Here is a 14429-nt window from a genome sequence, read left to right as displayed (position 1 = left end):
TTTTAACAGTCTTCAAGGAGACTGATCTTAATGTATTTAAACAGGTCTTACAATTTTTCATAGAGCATTAGTGATATGCGTAGTGGCAGATACGGAAGAGCGTGCAGAGAACTTTACCTATGCAGATATCAACAAAGTGGGATATAGGGAAAATTGCAGAAGTTTAAAGGCGTGGTTCTGTGTTAATATCAAAATATTAGTTTTAATCACAAGATAATAAATATCATTACATATTTGCTGTCAGACATCACTTTTCCTGAACAAACATCGGTTTGCTAGATAAACTTCACAAACATTTTGCTGTTAAATTGATACTCAGGAAGAATAAATATGTTGGTACATTAGAAGAAATTTCTCTTTGGGCTCCCAGGGAGATCAATTAAAAAAAATTCTTACTAAAACGCACAAAAAAAGGAACAAGAGGTATATAATATGTTATTAATAATGCAAAATATATTATAGTGTAGTGATACACTGACAGCAAACACTGCACCGTAGTATGTATTGTTCATCAAATACACTACTGGGACATGTGCCTCCTGCATAGCTCGCCGTGATCGTATAGTGGTTAGTACTCTGTGTTGTGGCCGCAGCAACCCCGGTTCGAATCCGGGTCACGGCATTTTTTTACCCCCCACTAATATCAATTTCTTATTTTTCTAATAAGTGTAATGATTTCTGTTATATTGTAGCAATTCTCTATCTTGTTTTATACCTTTAGTTTACAGGAACCTTACAGCATGAAAATAAAACGAACCGATTGGGCTGATGGTTCTATTGCCTTAAAAATCAAATGTTTGTGCTAAATGAAAAGTGCTTTGTCTTAAGCTAAGGCCCCGGTCACGACGCTGTAACGCGCGCCCGCGCTTTTGGCGCCGCGTTCAGCCGATTCCCCGGTCTGCAGCTCACTGCAGGAGCAGAGACCGGGGGGGCGTGGCGGAGGAGTGACGGGGGCGTGGCCATGACGTCACCCGGCAGGTTCGCCCTCATTGGCTGAACCGCCGGGGGGGCGTGCCTAATCGCTCAACGCGAGTCCTGCTCTCAATTCTATTGAGAGCAGGAGTAGCTCTCGCGCGAGCGCTGCGGCCCCCCCTCGCAGCGGGCCCGGCACCATTGCGGGGAGGGCTCTCGTGCGCGCAGCGTCCGCCACAGCGGACGCTGTAGTAGGCAGCGGGGGCAAGGCCTTAGAATAATAAAGGAGGAGATAATGAAGTAGTAGGGTGCGCAATCTTTTCTACTCGCGCCCTCCCCCCTCCCCGCTTCCCTCCTGCTTCAATCCCTCCCTTACCTTCTCTTCGGCTCCTGGCGTCAAATAATGCCAATGTGACGTCACATGACCCCGTGGCGTCATTTGACGCCGCGTTGCTATGGCGACGTGTCGCCGAAAGAGTAAGTGAAGTTGCAGGGGACTCACGCAATCCCCCCCCGGCACTAAATGAAATGCCTGCAGGGATGAGCGCGGGGCCTCTGCAAGTATAATCTTGCCCCCTCCCAGTTTGTGCACCGCTATGTTAGATTACTAATGCAGGGGGGAAGGAAACCAATCTAATCCAAAGTTATGAGTAGTGCTGCAGTGTTCTTGTGCAAAGAGGAATTATTTGTATATAATGAGTGAGTACCCCCCCCCCCCCCTCTGTCTTCCCCCCAAAATACCACCAACCCGTAATCAGGGCCGCCAACAGAAATCATGGGGCCCGGGACAAATGGAAGGAGTACCCCCCCCCCCCCCCCCCCATAGCGCACCGACCATGAAAAAAATTTTTAGCGCGAAACTTTTACTTAACCACCCAATACATATAAAGAAATACACCCCCAATACATATATAAAACCCCCAACCCCCAATACATATATTAAACACCCGACCCCCCCCAATACATATATAAAACACCCCAACCCCCCCAATACATATATAAAACACCCAACCCCCCAATACATATATAAAAACACCCCCACCCCCCCCCCAATACATATATAAAATACCCCAACCCCCCAATACATATATTAAACACCCGACCCCCCCCAATACATATATAAAACACCCCAACCCCCCCAATACATATATAAAACACCCAACCCCCCAATACATATATAAAAACACCCCCACCCCCCCCAATACATATATAAAATACCCCAACCCCCAATACATATAAAAAATACCCCAACACCCCCAATACATATAAAAAATACCCCAACCCCCCCCAATACATATAAAAAATATCCCAACCCCCCCAATACATATAAAAAAATACCCCAACCTCCCCCCCCCCCCCAAAAAAAATATATAAAAATCAGACTTACCTGGGGATGGTCAGGCTTGGTGGCTGGGGGGGCGGTGTGCCGGTGGCTGCAGAGGGCTAGTTGTTGGGGGGGGAGGGGGCAGTGACTGGCAGTACAGGGGGGGGGCGGCGGAGCCCGTTGCTACGGGGGGAGGGGGGCGGTTCTGCCGTGGGCGTGGTTGGCGGCACAACTGGAAGGGGGCCGGCCGCGGGGGATGGCGGTGCTGGGGGGGCGGGGCCCGTAGCACCCTGGCGGCACTGCGCGGGCCCGGCGGCGCTGGGGGGTGGGCGCCACGGTGGTGACTGCTTCGGGGGCGGGAGCACTCTGGCGGCACTGCGGGGACCCAGCACGGCACCTAGCGGTGCTGGGGGGGGGGAGCGCCACGGTGGTGACTGCTACGGGGGAGGGAGCACTGCGGGAGCCCGGCGGCGCTGGTAGTGGAGGGGAGCGGCGACGGTGCTTTGCGATGCTGCGGGGGCCCAGCGGCAAGCACCTGTACCCTGAGGCTGCACCCACATGCGCCAGGCCTCCCTCTCACGCTGGCGCGCCGGAAGCTTACCCAGCTGCTGACTTCCGGTGCTGCCAATAAGGAGACCCGGCACAGAGGTGTTTTTTTTAATTAACTGGCGAACTGGCGCCCGGCCGGGCCCCCCTGACACACGGGGCCCGGGACGCCAGTGCCCTTTGTCCCCCACCCCCCTCTTGGTGGGCCTGCCCGTAATATAGCGCGTACACGCCTGCCTGTGTGAACGCGCGTGCACGTGACGCACACTTTTTGTGTGTATGCTGTTTGGGAGTCTTGGAAGATACTGTGTGTTTGTGTGTGTGTGTGTGTGTGTGTGTCACTGGGTAACTGTGTGTGTGTGTGTGTGTGTGTGTGTCACTGGGTAAGTGTGTGTGTATGTGTGTGTCACTGGGTAAGTGTGTGTGTATGTGTGTGTCACTGGGTAAGTGTGTGTGTGTGTGTGTGTGTGTGTGTGTGTGTGTTTGTGTGTGTGTGTGTGTGTGTGTGTGTGTGTGTGTGTGTGTGTGTGTGTGTGTGTGTGTGTGTGTGTGTGTGTGTGTGTGTGTGTGTGTGTGTGTGTGTGTGTGTGTGTGTGTGTGTGTGTCCCAGTTTTGCCAGTAACAGTTATTGAAAGTATGTTGTGCATCTAAAACTAGTTTTTACCACAATTCTGCCATGTTAATCATCAGGCATGTTGCCTTGTTTCTATAATTGAATAGAAGTAAACAGCTCAATGTATAAATGCTAAACTCAAAATAATAATATATATGATCCCAATGTTTTGAATCTCGACGCACGCACATTTTCACACGCAACCAGCCCTGGCAGGTTCAATATAGGATACATAGCCCTTTATAGCATGAATTAGGATGTATTTATTTATTTTACTTTAGAAATGATACAGAAAACCTTTCTAAACACCACACACATACATTACAGCGGCAGTAGCGATGCAAAATCATTCTTTTCCCTGTCTTCCCCCCTATCAGCCGGCTCCACGCTCACTGCCGTGCGTGCACGCGGCCCTATTATGGAAAGGCTGACTAACCTCAGCCAACTATAACTGCCGTGCGCGCACGGCGCAGCAAGCGCGCCCTCTATAGAACAGCCCTAAGAGCACGTAATCCTGAACCCGAAATCATGGAGACCGATCTTAACCTGACCCATAAACACAAAGGCTCTTTTCAGAGCCACCCACAATATCAATAGAAAAGCTCATTTCTCTGGACAGTGGGTACACCGCCTGTGTTGCTAATGGCTACGCATCGTTACAAGGTTTACTACATACCAAGTAGGCATGTTCCATTTACTGGGCGCTTATTTTTTTAACCGACGTCTTAGGCCTCGTCCAGGCTGGCGCTGAGCGGGCAGGCGCGCTCACGCCCGCCACGATGAAACACGTTGCGGCAACGTGTGTGGCCAGCGTGAGCGGGAGGGCGCGCCTGCTCGGGCGCTTAGCTGCTTTGCCGAGCAAGCAAACTTGAATTTGCTGCTCGCAAGCGCGTCACGTGAGCGGTTCGCCCCAATGAGGGCGAACAAGCTCTGTGACGTCGTGGCCGCACCCCCAGGCGCGCGCGCACCTAGCCGGCCACGAATCGCCAGGCTGAGCAGGGCGCAGCGCACCCGTTCGCTACCTGGCCGAGGCCTAATAAAGGTCTGGGATGAATGTGGGTAGCGGAGATGCATTGAGTCAAACATAAGTATTATGTTGACCCATTGTGTATGGGTTAGAGTATAAACCATTATGTACACACGTATAGACATGAAAACATGTAATGACATTTTTTTTTTATTTTGCATTTGATATAAATCACTAAAATGAGTCCATATTATAAAACCGTGTCTAGAACATGAATACTGTATCTGGATAGTTAGCAGTAGGGTATATATAACCTGTGCGTATGTAAAGCTTTGTGTATTTGACATTATTCTCCTTAGTCGCTGTTGGGAAGGCTTCGCATTTTAACTTGCACATCAAAATTACCAACCGGTCCTATACAAAGCTGGTTTTTTTTTAAGATTAAAAAAAAAAAAATCTATAATACAGAGTGCATGTTTAGATTAATTTTTACACCGATGGTTAATTGTATATTCGGGTTTACTGGGAGATAAATGTCCATTGCAGACAAAGGGTGAATTGGCGCCAGAAAAGTTAGTGTAATTGTGTAAAGATTTATTGCATGAAGATGAATAGGGAGAGAAGTGTGAAAGCGGCGCCTCTGTATAATTATTCCGAATCGCAATCTTACAAAGATAATAATATGGCATAACACATTTTATTGATATGACTGAACAGTATGCTTTAGATTCAGAAGGACACAGGTACAGGGGGGAGGGGATGTAACCATTAACGTAAACTAAGGTTATTCTTATCCAATCAGAGCGCAGGGCGGGAAGATTCGAAACAGTAACGGCTTTCCCGTATCCAATCACAAGTAGCTGTTTCGTACTAAGCGGGAGATTCAAAGCAGCAACGGCTCTCTTCCAGCCAATCAGGATTTAGGGTGGTCTATAAATAAGCCGTTCCGCCGGCTTTTCTCAATATTAGTACTTTGCAACAGAGTAGTTCACATCATCTCGTGAAGATGGCTCGTACTAAGCAGACAGCCCGCAAGTCCACCGGAGGGAAAGCTCCCAGGAAGCAGTTGGCGACTAAAGCTGCCCGCAAAAGTGCCCCGGCCACAGGAGGCGTGAAGAAGCCACACCGCTACCGCCCAGGCACCGTGGCTTTAAGAGAGATCCGGCGCTACCAGAAATCAACGGAATTGCTTATCCGCAAACTGCCCTTCCAGCGTCTGGTGAGAGAGATAGCTCAGGATTTCAAGACCGACTTGCGCTTTCAGAGCTCGGCGGTCATGGCTCTGCAAGAGGCCAGCGAGGCTTACCTGGTCGGCCTCTTTGAGGATACCAACCTGTGTGCCATCCATGCCAAGAGAGTCACCATCATGCCCAAGGACATCCAGCTGGCCCGCAGGATCCGTGGGGAGAGGGCTTAAAGAAGCGGCGCTCCAAGTCTCGTCCACTCACTAAACACAAAGGCTCTTTTAAGAGCCGCCACATAATCCTTTAATGGGCTTCAGATCACACTAATATATACCATTCACTATTTGTATGTATATGCGCGATATATCTAATACTTTTCTTTTAAGTCTCTTATGGCCCAGCGAGCAAAGCTTTCGGTGGTTTTTACAATAGGCATCTAGGATAATCAGTCGGTATTTTCAATAAATAACTTCTAATGAAATGCTTTCCACGGCGGCAATCGACGATCTTTTCAATCTCGTATCCAAGTATGGGCTCCCCAAGTAGACGTTCCCACAGCAATGGTTGATACTTTTGTGATGTGTTTAAGTGTGCTCGAAATGAGATTCCTACGACAATCAAGAGGAATGAGTTGTACAGCGTCCCTCCCCCGCACAGCACTGCGAGAGCTTTAATATTCATTTAAAAAGGCTTCCACATCAAGCAGGGTTTGATGTGAGCACATACATTATGTAAAAATATATTTATATTGCAATATTGAGGAAGAGGCGCAAAGTCTCCAGTTTATTTACAGTATGGGCGGACCTGATGGGGAACTGTAAGCACAAAAAGGTGGGAGGGATTTTTACCCTACCCCATTCATCTCACACATTCGTGTAACCCCTCTATAGCTAAGAAAAGCAGCATCGTGTCTGCTTATACACACATTACACCAACTATTAATGTATGATAAAGGCTTTATTCATAACACACTATACAATTACTAACGTTTGAATCTATTTTTACATGATTTTAGTGGCGCACGCGGCAGCCAGGGAACATTATTAACACTTAATAGCACAAATAAATAACCCACACCTTATTTAAACCTCATCTGTTTGTGCAGATGATGTTCTTGAGTAGAGAAAATAATCCCCTTACATTAGGGTACTAGCACTATCTCTCATCTCCAGAAATCCTGCAGCTTCAGGGCGGACCTGATGGGGAACTGCAAGCACAAAAAGGCGGGAGGGACTTTTATCCTCCCATTCATTTTACACATACACGTAACCCCTCCATAGCTGTAACATAATATTTGTTTATACACACAAATTACACCCCCTTATTATTGTATTGTAATAAAGGCTGTATTCATTATAACATGCATGATCCAATTACTAACATTTTCATCTATTTTTAGAAGATTTTAGCTGAATAAATAACCCACACCCTATTCCAATGTAGCTGCCTCTAAACTACATTCAGTGGGATTATTAATGTTCAGTATGTTATTTACGCGCCATGTTCCCCATCTTTGTCTCTAGCAGACACGGCTCCTGTAGCAGCTGCGCATGCTCCCACTTTACAGCCTGCCAGAGAAAAGACTACATTTCCCAGAATGCATTAGGAGCCCTGCACATGCGCAGACGTCACAGGCCTGGCAGTAAAGCAGGCAGGAGCCGGCAGACCTCTCAGCTGCTGTTGTAGTAGGTGACTTCCTCCAGCCAATAAAGGTCCTGTCCCACGTAGTAGTCCCATAACCCTATCAACAATTGTCTCTTAAAGTGCATGTAGTATTATTTAATTCATTTATTATGTATTTAGATTTTTTTCTTAATTAGGCCACACTTAATTGTTCCAAAAAAAAAAATAATAATTCTTCAGACATCATTTATGTTTATTACATACTTTGTACAACAACACAGAGACGAAGAACTCCTATGGTGAGAGCTCTCCGCGGCTAATGATACTGATGATAATTATGGACCTGATGGAGACAGTAGGTCTATGATTGATGTGTGATGTGAAATAGGTTAAAAACTATTTTAATTGGAGAAATCCTCAAATAAAATAAATGGTCCTCAATGTGAGACAATCCTAAATGATGAGCGAATTAAAATGAAATGGAGGTAAGGGGTAAAGGATATGAAGTCCTATTAGATAATAGGCTCTCTCTATGTAAGTATATACACAATTCAGTTATCGGATAAGCTAGTATCCTCAAATGGTGGGATATAATGTGTAACATAAACACATACATGTACAGGTAACGCAAAATGTGAACCTTTGTTCAGCTCAAACATAATCCATATATACACTAGCTGTTTAAGTCTGTATATATCCAGAGCTGCGAGTCCGACAGATTGGCAGGTAAATATTGTCTGCCAAGGTGTGTTTTGACAACGACTTGTGCCCGGAGCCCTCACTAATATAGGTAAAGGGCTTTTAGAGTCATATAAACTGTAGTTCTTTTCACAATGAAAAACCCATATACAATGAACTGGTTACAAAGTGAAGGTATAGGCACAAAACACACTGCGTGGCTGGACCTTGAAACAGACTGTAATAATGTCTGCAGCAGTGTCTCCAACGGCCACGTCTGACACTGTGCTGTGAGGAAATATACCTTTGTACTCTGAATTTGTAGTGTAGAGTACGTTTTTTGTAGGAAAAAGTTAATCATATTTCTATATTACAGCAGGAAAATGAACATAAAAAGGTTAGGTATTGCTACAGAATCACTGATTAATATGTGGAATTTGTACAATGAATTCATCTCTGGCTCACTTATATAAACAGAAGATATAGATCTATTCTGACTGCCTCATAGACATATATAATTACACATGGAATCACAAGCCCGGATAGCTCAGTCGGTAGAGCATCAGACTTTTAATCTGAGGGTCTAGGGTTCAAGTCCCTATTCGGGCGTTTCTTTTTATCCTCGTCCTTAATCAGATCATTATGATTTGAAACAGCATAGCTGCTTTGGGAAATAATGTTTTAAGACTATCCAACCTACAGAAAATTGCTCACACCATTGTATAAGGGTGATTTAAATCTCTATATATCTTAAACTTGACACAGCCTAAAATAATACAATTAATTCAATATATAGGGTTTTTTTTTTTTTTTAGAATAATGCTGCTTTTTCTTTTGTCAAGGAGGAGATCGTGAAGTAGTTCGGAAACGACTGTCATACAGTAGGTGCCTAAAATGCACCTATGGATTATGTTCTGCAATGCGCTGCAGGACAGCAAATTAGTTACTTTTGAATTTTTGTACGCTGCATTCATCCATTACATTGTTTTGTTCACATAATTTATGTAAAAATAAATTCCTCTTAGATTGGTAAATGTGAAAAACAAATATGATGGAGGGAGAAGCAAGGTTTCTACCCCTTTCTACCAATTTTATATATTAGACATTTTAAATGTATACAAATTTGACAATGCTACTTTTTTCTTAAACTAATGTTTTTGCTGTTTTCACATTTCAGATCTATATTAGGTCAGATTCAAATACGATGAAGAGAGCTGGGCTCAACAATACAGTTTGCATAACTGTACAGAGGAGAAGAAGAAGGTATGGCGGTTCACTGACGTCCGTGTGGGTATAAAAAACTCTTTGACAAAGTCCTAGTTACACGACGAAACGCATCAGAGTTTTTGTGGCAGGTTTGTATATGTCTAATGCACATTAAAAGTTACCCTTTTTAATTCATCAATTGCGCTTTTTTTTACCCACACGGACGGCAGTGAACCGCCATACCTTCTTCTTCTCCTCTGACTTCCCGTGGCTGGAGCACGCCGACACTGCACAGACATCAGATCCCAGATACAGCGTTCATCAACGATATCTACGGGTCAAGTTTCTTGAGTGCCTTGGGGCTATTGGGCTGTGCATTGGACGCCAGTATTTGTGAGGGTCGTGGTGGAGTGTACCTTATATTGTGTCATTTTCTGACCTTTGCTCCTTACCACATTCTAGCCCCCTTCCTGAGGACTGAGAATTTATTGCATATATGGAGCCCTCTTTATATGCCCATACTTAAGTGGATTTGAACTGTTGCAGGACTGATATATTCATCGTTCATTATTACAGTGCTTTTGTGTGTGATTTCAGAGCACCAGTTCTGGAGTTTACTCTCCATTCCATATAGGAATATCTGTACAAGCAGCCCGGCTAGCTCAGTCGGTAGAGCATGAGACTCTTAATCTCAGGGTCGTGGGTTCGAGCCCCACGTTGGGCGATGTTCTTTTGCGTGTTATATTTTTCATTTTATACCAATACTAGCTGAGAGACCCGGCGTTGCCCGGGAGTACAATTTCCCGCTCCCCCCTCTCTCTCCACTCCCCCTGTTGGTTTCTCCGCTCCCCCCTCTCTGTTTGTGTTCCCCCCCACTACAGTGTTCCACACACACACTGTTCCCCCCCACACACACACACTCCCCCCCACACACACTGTCCCCCCTCTCCCCCACACACACTGCCCCCCACCCACACACACACACACACACACTGTCCCCCCCCACACACACACACTGTGCTTCCCCACACACACACAAACACACACACACACTGTCCCGCCACACACACACACACTCCCCCCCACACACACTGTCCCCCCTCTCCCCCACACACACTGCCCCCCCACCCACACACACACACACACACACACTGTCCCCCCCCCCACACACACACACTGTGCTTCCCCACACACAAACACACACACACACTGTCCCGCCACACACACACACACTGTCCCCCCACACACACACATTTCCCCCCCCCACACACACACACACACTGTCCCCCCACACACATTTCCCCCCCCACACACACACTGTGCCACCCCCCACATACACACTGCCCCCCTCACACACACACACACACACACACACATTTCCCCCCCACACACACACACACATTCCCCCCCCCCCCACACACACACACACACACTCCCCCACCACATACATTTCCCCCCCCCACACACACTGTGGCCCCCCCCCCCCACACACACACACTGTCGTTCCCCCCCACACACACACTGCCCCCCCTCACACACACACTGTCCGTCCCCCTCTCCCCCCATGCACACATACTGTGTCCCCCCCCTCCCCTGTTACAGGACCACAAAGCCCCCTCCCTAGGGTGACCAGATTTTCAAAATGAAAAAACCGGGGGCACTTTAAAACAATGTACATCATGTCACGCCCCCCCTCCCCCCTCCTCGTTGCCATGACAACAAGACACTGACATCAGGCGGTGACATGTTGCCATGACAATGTGGCATCACGTGATGCCTCGTCACCATAATGCATCCCATTGTCATGTCAACTTGATGCCGCGTGACGTCACGGAGCAGCTCGTTGTTATGGCAATGTGTATTACGTGACGTCGCACAGCCATGTTGACGGAATTTGGAGGGGAGGATACAGCCAAAGGCAAGATAAATAAATATATAATAAATAGATCTAAACAAATGTTATCTCCGCGTTAGCCTTCAATAGAAGGTGGCAACCCTGGCTGCAGTGTGTGTTTTTCTGTATACAGAGGTAGGCCCTGCAGTGGGTGTTTTGTGTGTATAGAGGTGGGGGCTGCAGTGTGTGTTTGTGTGTATAGAGGTGGGGGCTGCAGTGTGTCTCTCTCCTCCCCTCTCTCTCCCTCTCCCATCCTCTCACCCCCCCTCTCTCTCTTGCCCCCTCCCTCTTCCCCCCCTCTCTCTCTCCCTCTCCCCCTCCCTCTCTCTCTCCCATCCTCTCTCACTCACCCCCTCTCTCTCTTCCCTCTCTCTTCCCCCTCTCTCTCTCCCCCCTCTCTCTCTCTCCCTCTCCCCCTCTCTCTCCCCCCCTCTCTCTTCCCCTCTCTCTCTCTCCCTCTCCCCCCCCTCTCTCTCTCCCTCTCCCCCCTCTCTCTCTCTCTCTCTCTCCCCCCTCTATCTCTCCCCCTCCTCCCCTCTCTCTCCCTCTCCCCCTCTCTTTTCCCCCCCCTCTCCCTCCCCCTCTCTCTCACCCTCTCCTCTCTCTCTCACCCTCTCCACTCTCTCTCCTCCTCTCCCACACTCCCACACACACTCTTGCACACACCGTCACACTCTCGCACATACACTGTCACACTCTCTCTCACACACACACACACACAGTCACACTCTCACACAAACACACACTGTCACACTGACACACACACACACACACACACACTGTCACACTCACACACACACTGTCACACACACACACCTGTCACACTCACACACTGTCACACTCACACACACACTGTCACACCCACACACACTGTCACACTCACACACACACTGTCACACTCACACACACACTGTCACACTCTCTCACACACTGTCCACACTCTCTCACAACACACTGTCACACTCACACACACACACTGTCACACTCTCTCACACACACACACACACACACACACACTTTTTCACACTCTCTCACACTCACACACACACTCTCACACTCTCACACTCTCACACAAACACTGTCACACTCACACACACTGTCACACTCTCACACACTGTCACACACACACACACACACACACACACACACACACAACACACACACACACACACACACACACACACACACACACACACACACACACACACACACACACACACACACACACACACTGTCACACTCTCTCTCACACACACTATCACACTCACACACACTGCCACACTCACACACACACACACACACACACACACTGTCACACTCACACACACACACACTGTCACACACACACACACACACACACACACACTGTCACACTCACACACACTGTCACACACACACTGTCACACACACACACTGTCACACACACACTGTCACACACACACTGTCACACTCACACACACACTCTCACGCAAGCAGCGTTTACAGCAGAAACAGCCTCTCCCCCCCCCCACTTCCATCTCTCCCCCCTGCAGCATCTCCCTCTCCCCCCCAGCCCCCCATATGCATACCTGCGGCGGCTGTGGTTTGGCGGAGGCGGCAGGCCAGAGTGCAGCCGGGGTGGTGCCGGGGGGATTGAGGGGGGCAGCCGTGGTGCCGGGGGGATTGAGGGGGGCAGCCGTGGTGCCGGGGGAGCGAGGGGGGGAGCCGGGGTGGTGCCGGGGGGAGCGAGGGGGGGAGCTGGGGTGGTGCTGGGGGGGAGCGAGGGGGGAGCCGGGGGTGTGAGGGAGAGAGCCGGGGGAGCGAGGGGGGGGTGCCCGGGGGAGCGAGGGGGGGAGCCAGAGTGAAGCCGAGGGGGGCAGCCGTGGTGCCAGGGGGAGCAGAGGGGGGCAGCCGGGGTGGTGCCGGGGGGGAGCACCGGGGGAAGTGAGGGGGGGGAGCCGGGGTGGTGCCGGGGGGAGCGAGGGGGGGACCGGGGGGTGTGAGGGAGAAAGCCGGGTTGCCGATGAGCCAGAGGGAGGGCCAGAGTGCCGGGGAGAGCAAAGCCCCGCCCCCCGGATACTCCATCCAATCCCCTGCGGCCCGGCACATTTCTGCAGAAGCCCAACCCCTGGCAGTAAGAAAAAATACTTGCTGGGCTGCTCTGCATGCTCTTCCTCCCCGCCGCCGCGCACCACCGCCCCCCCATCCCCGTGCACCGCCGCCGACCACAAAAAAACCGGGGACAGTCAGGCAACCGGTACAGCACACGAAAAAAAACGGGATTGTCCCGGGAAAACCGGGATGAATGGTCACCCTACCCCTCCCCTCTGCCAGGACTCACAGCACCTCTCTCCCCGTGCTCCTCCGATTGTCGCGCCCCTAGCCCTTCTCTGCTCTCCCTCCTCCCATCCGGGGAGCGCTGCGCATGCACCCCCTCTCTGCACCTGTGAGTGCGAGCCACCGGGAAGCTTGCCGCAGGGAAGGTGCGGGGCCTGTCCGGCTGAGGGGGGAGAGTGACGGCCACCAGGAGGGGGGAAGGTGAGCTGCAGTCCAGCTGAGGGGGAAGAGTGACGGCCACCGGGAGGGGGGGGAGGTGAGCTGCGGTCCGGCTGAGGGGAGAGAGTGACGACCACCGGGAGGGGGGGAGGTGAGCTGCGGTCCGGCTGAGGGGAGAGAGTGGCGACCACCGGGAGGGGGGAAGGTGAGCTGAGGTCCGGCTGAGGGGGGAAGAGTGACGGCCACCGGGAGGGGGGAAGGTGAGCTGGTCCGGCTGAGGGGGAAAGAGTGACGGCCACCGGGAGGAGGGGAGGTGAGCTGCGGTCTGGCTGAGGGGGGGAGAGTGACGGCCACCGGGAGGGGGGGAGGTGAGCTACGGTCCGGCTGAGGGGGAAGAGTGACGGCCACCAGGAGGGGGGAAGGTGAGCTTGGGGGGGGGGGGAGGTGTTTGTGTGTGTGTGGTGTTGGTCAGAGGCGCACGCGGTCACGGTGTGAGGAGAGTGTGCGTGTGTGTGTCTCCTGGCTCCTCCCTGCCTGGCCTGCAGGCCAATGAGCTGTCTAGCAGACATACACACACAAACATTATTTGAGACTTATATATAGATTTAAATCAGGGCACCAGACAGGGCAAAACAGTTAAATAACATTTTTGCTGGCTCCCCATCTGCATAGAAAAGCATGGAAGATGGGGTCTTTAACCCACGATCTGTTGGCATCACTGGCGGGCCTAGGTGAGCCCCTGACTTATCCAGGCACATAAGTGTAGCCCTGTTTCCCCCACCCAATCTCAGATAGGGTCCCCTAGGGAATCTAAAGCTCAGACTACATGTCTCTGTGTGGTGCGTACCTGCTGGCAACAGGGGGCCCTGAGTCTCCCGCGATGACATGGGGGAGAACAGGGCAGGCTTCTGGGGTTGTGTGAATAAAGAAAAGACACAGCGCACAATGCCTGTTTTTTTTACTCAAATGTACGCTTAATACTCACCTTTATTTGCAACACATTATAC

General features: G+C 50.0%; 1 protein-coding gene and 2 non-coding genes across 3 annotated transcripts; all 3 read left to right on the top strand.

Annotated features, from left to right (window-relative positions):
* Nucleotides 1–550: 550 nt before the first annotated feature.
* TRNAH-GUG (transfer RNA histidin (anticodon GUG)) lies at nucleotides 551–622 on the top strand. Its single transcript has one exon. It is a non-coding gene; the product is annotated as a tRNA-His (tRNA).
* Nucleotides 623–5326: 4704 nt separating this feature from the next.
* LOC142471370 (histone H3) lies at nucleotides 5327–5843 on the top strand. Its single transcript, XM_075578180.1, has one exon. The coding sequence runs from the start codon at nucleotides 5369–5371 to the stop codon at nucleotides 5777–5779; it is 411 nt and encodes a 136-aa protein (XP_075434295.1). The 5' UTR covers nucleotides 5327–5368; the 3' UTR covers nucleotides 5780–5843.
* Nucleotides 5844–9704: 3861 nt separating this feature from the next.
* TRNAK-CUU (transfer RNA lysine (anticodon CUU)) lies at nucleotides 9705–9777 on the top strand. Its single transcript has one exon. It is a non-coding gene; the product is annotated as a tRNA-Lys (tRNA).
* The last annotated feature ends 4652 nt before the right edge of the window (nucleotides 9778–14429 follow it).

This window comes from Ascaphus truei, chromosome 20 (genome assembly GCF_040206685.1).
Source record: "Ascaphus truei isolate aAscTru1 chromosome 20, aAscTru1.hap1, whole genome shotgun sequence".
Lineage (NCBI taxonomy): Eukaryota > Metazoa > Chordata > Amphibia > Anura > Ascaphidae > Ascaphus > Ascaphus truei.
Note: the sequence above shows the minus strand (reverse complement) of the source record. Positions and strands in the feature narration are given on the sequence as shown.

Bases quoted from the DNA above. Each gene is read 5' to 3' on its own strand.
- LOC142471370 (XM_075578180.1), top strand. From the start codon at position 5,369: ATGGCTCGTACTAAGCAGACAGCCCGCAAGTCCACCGGAGGGAAAGCT.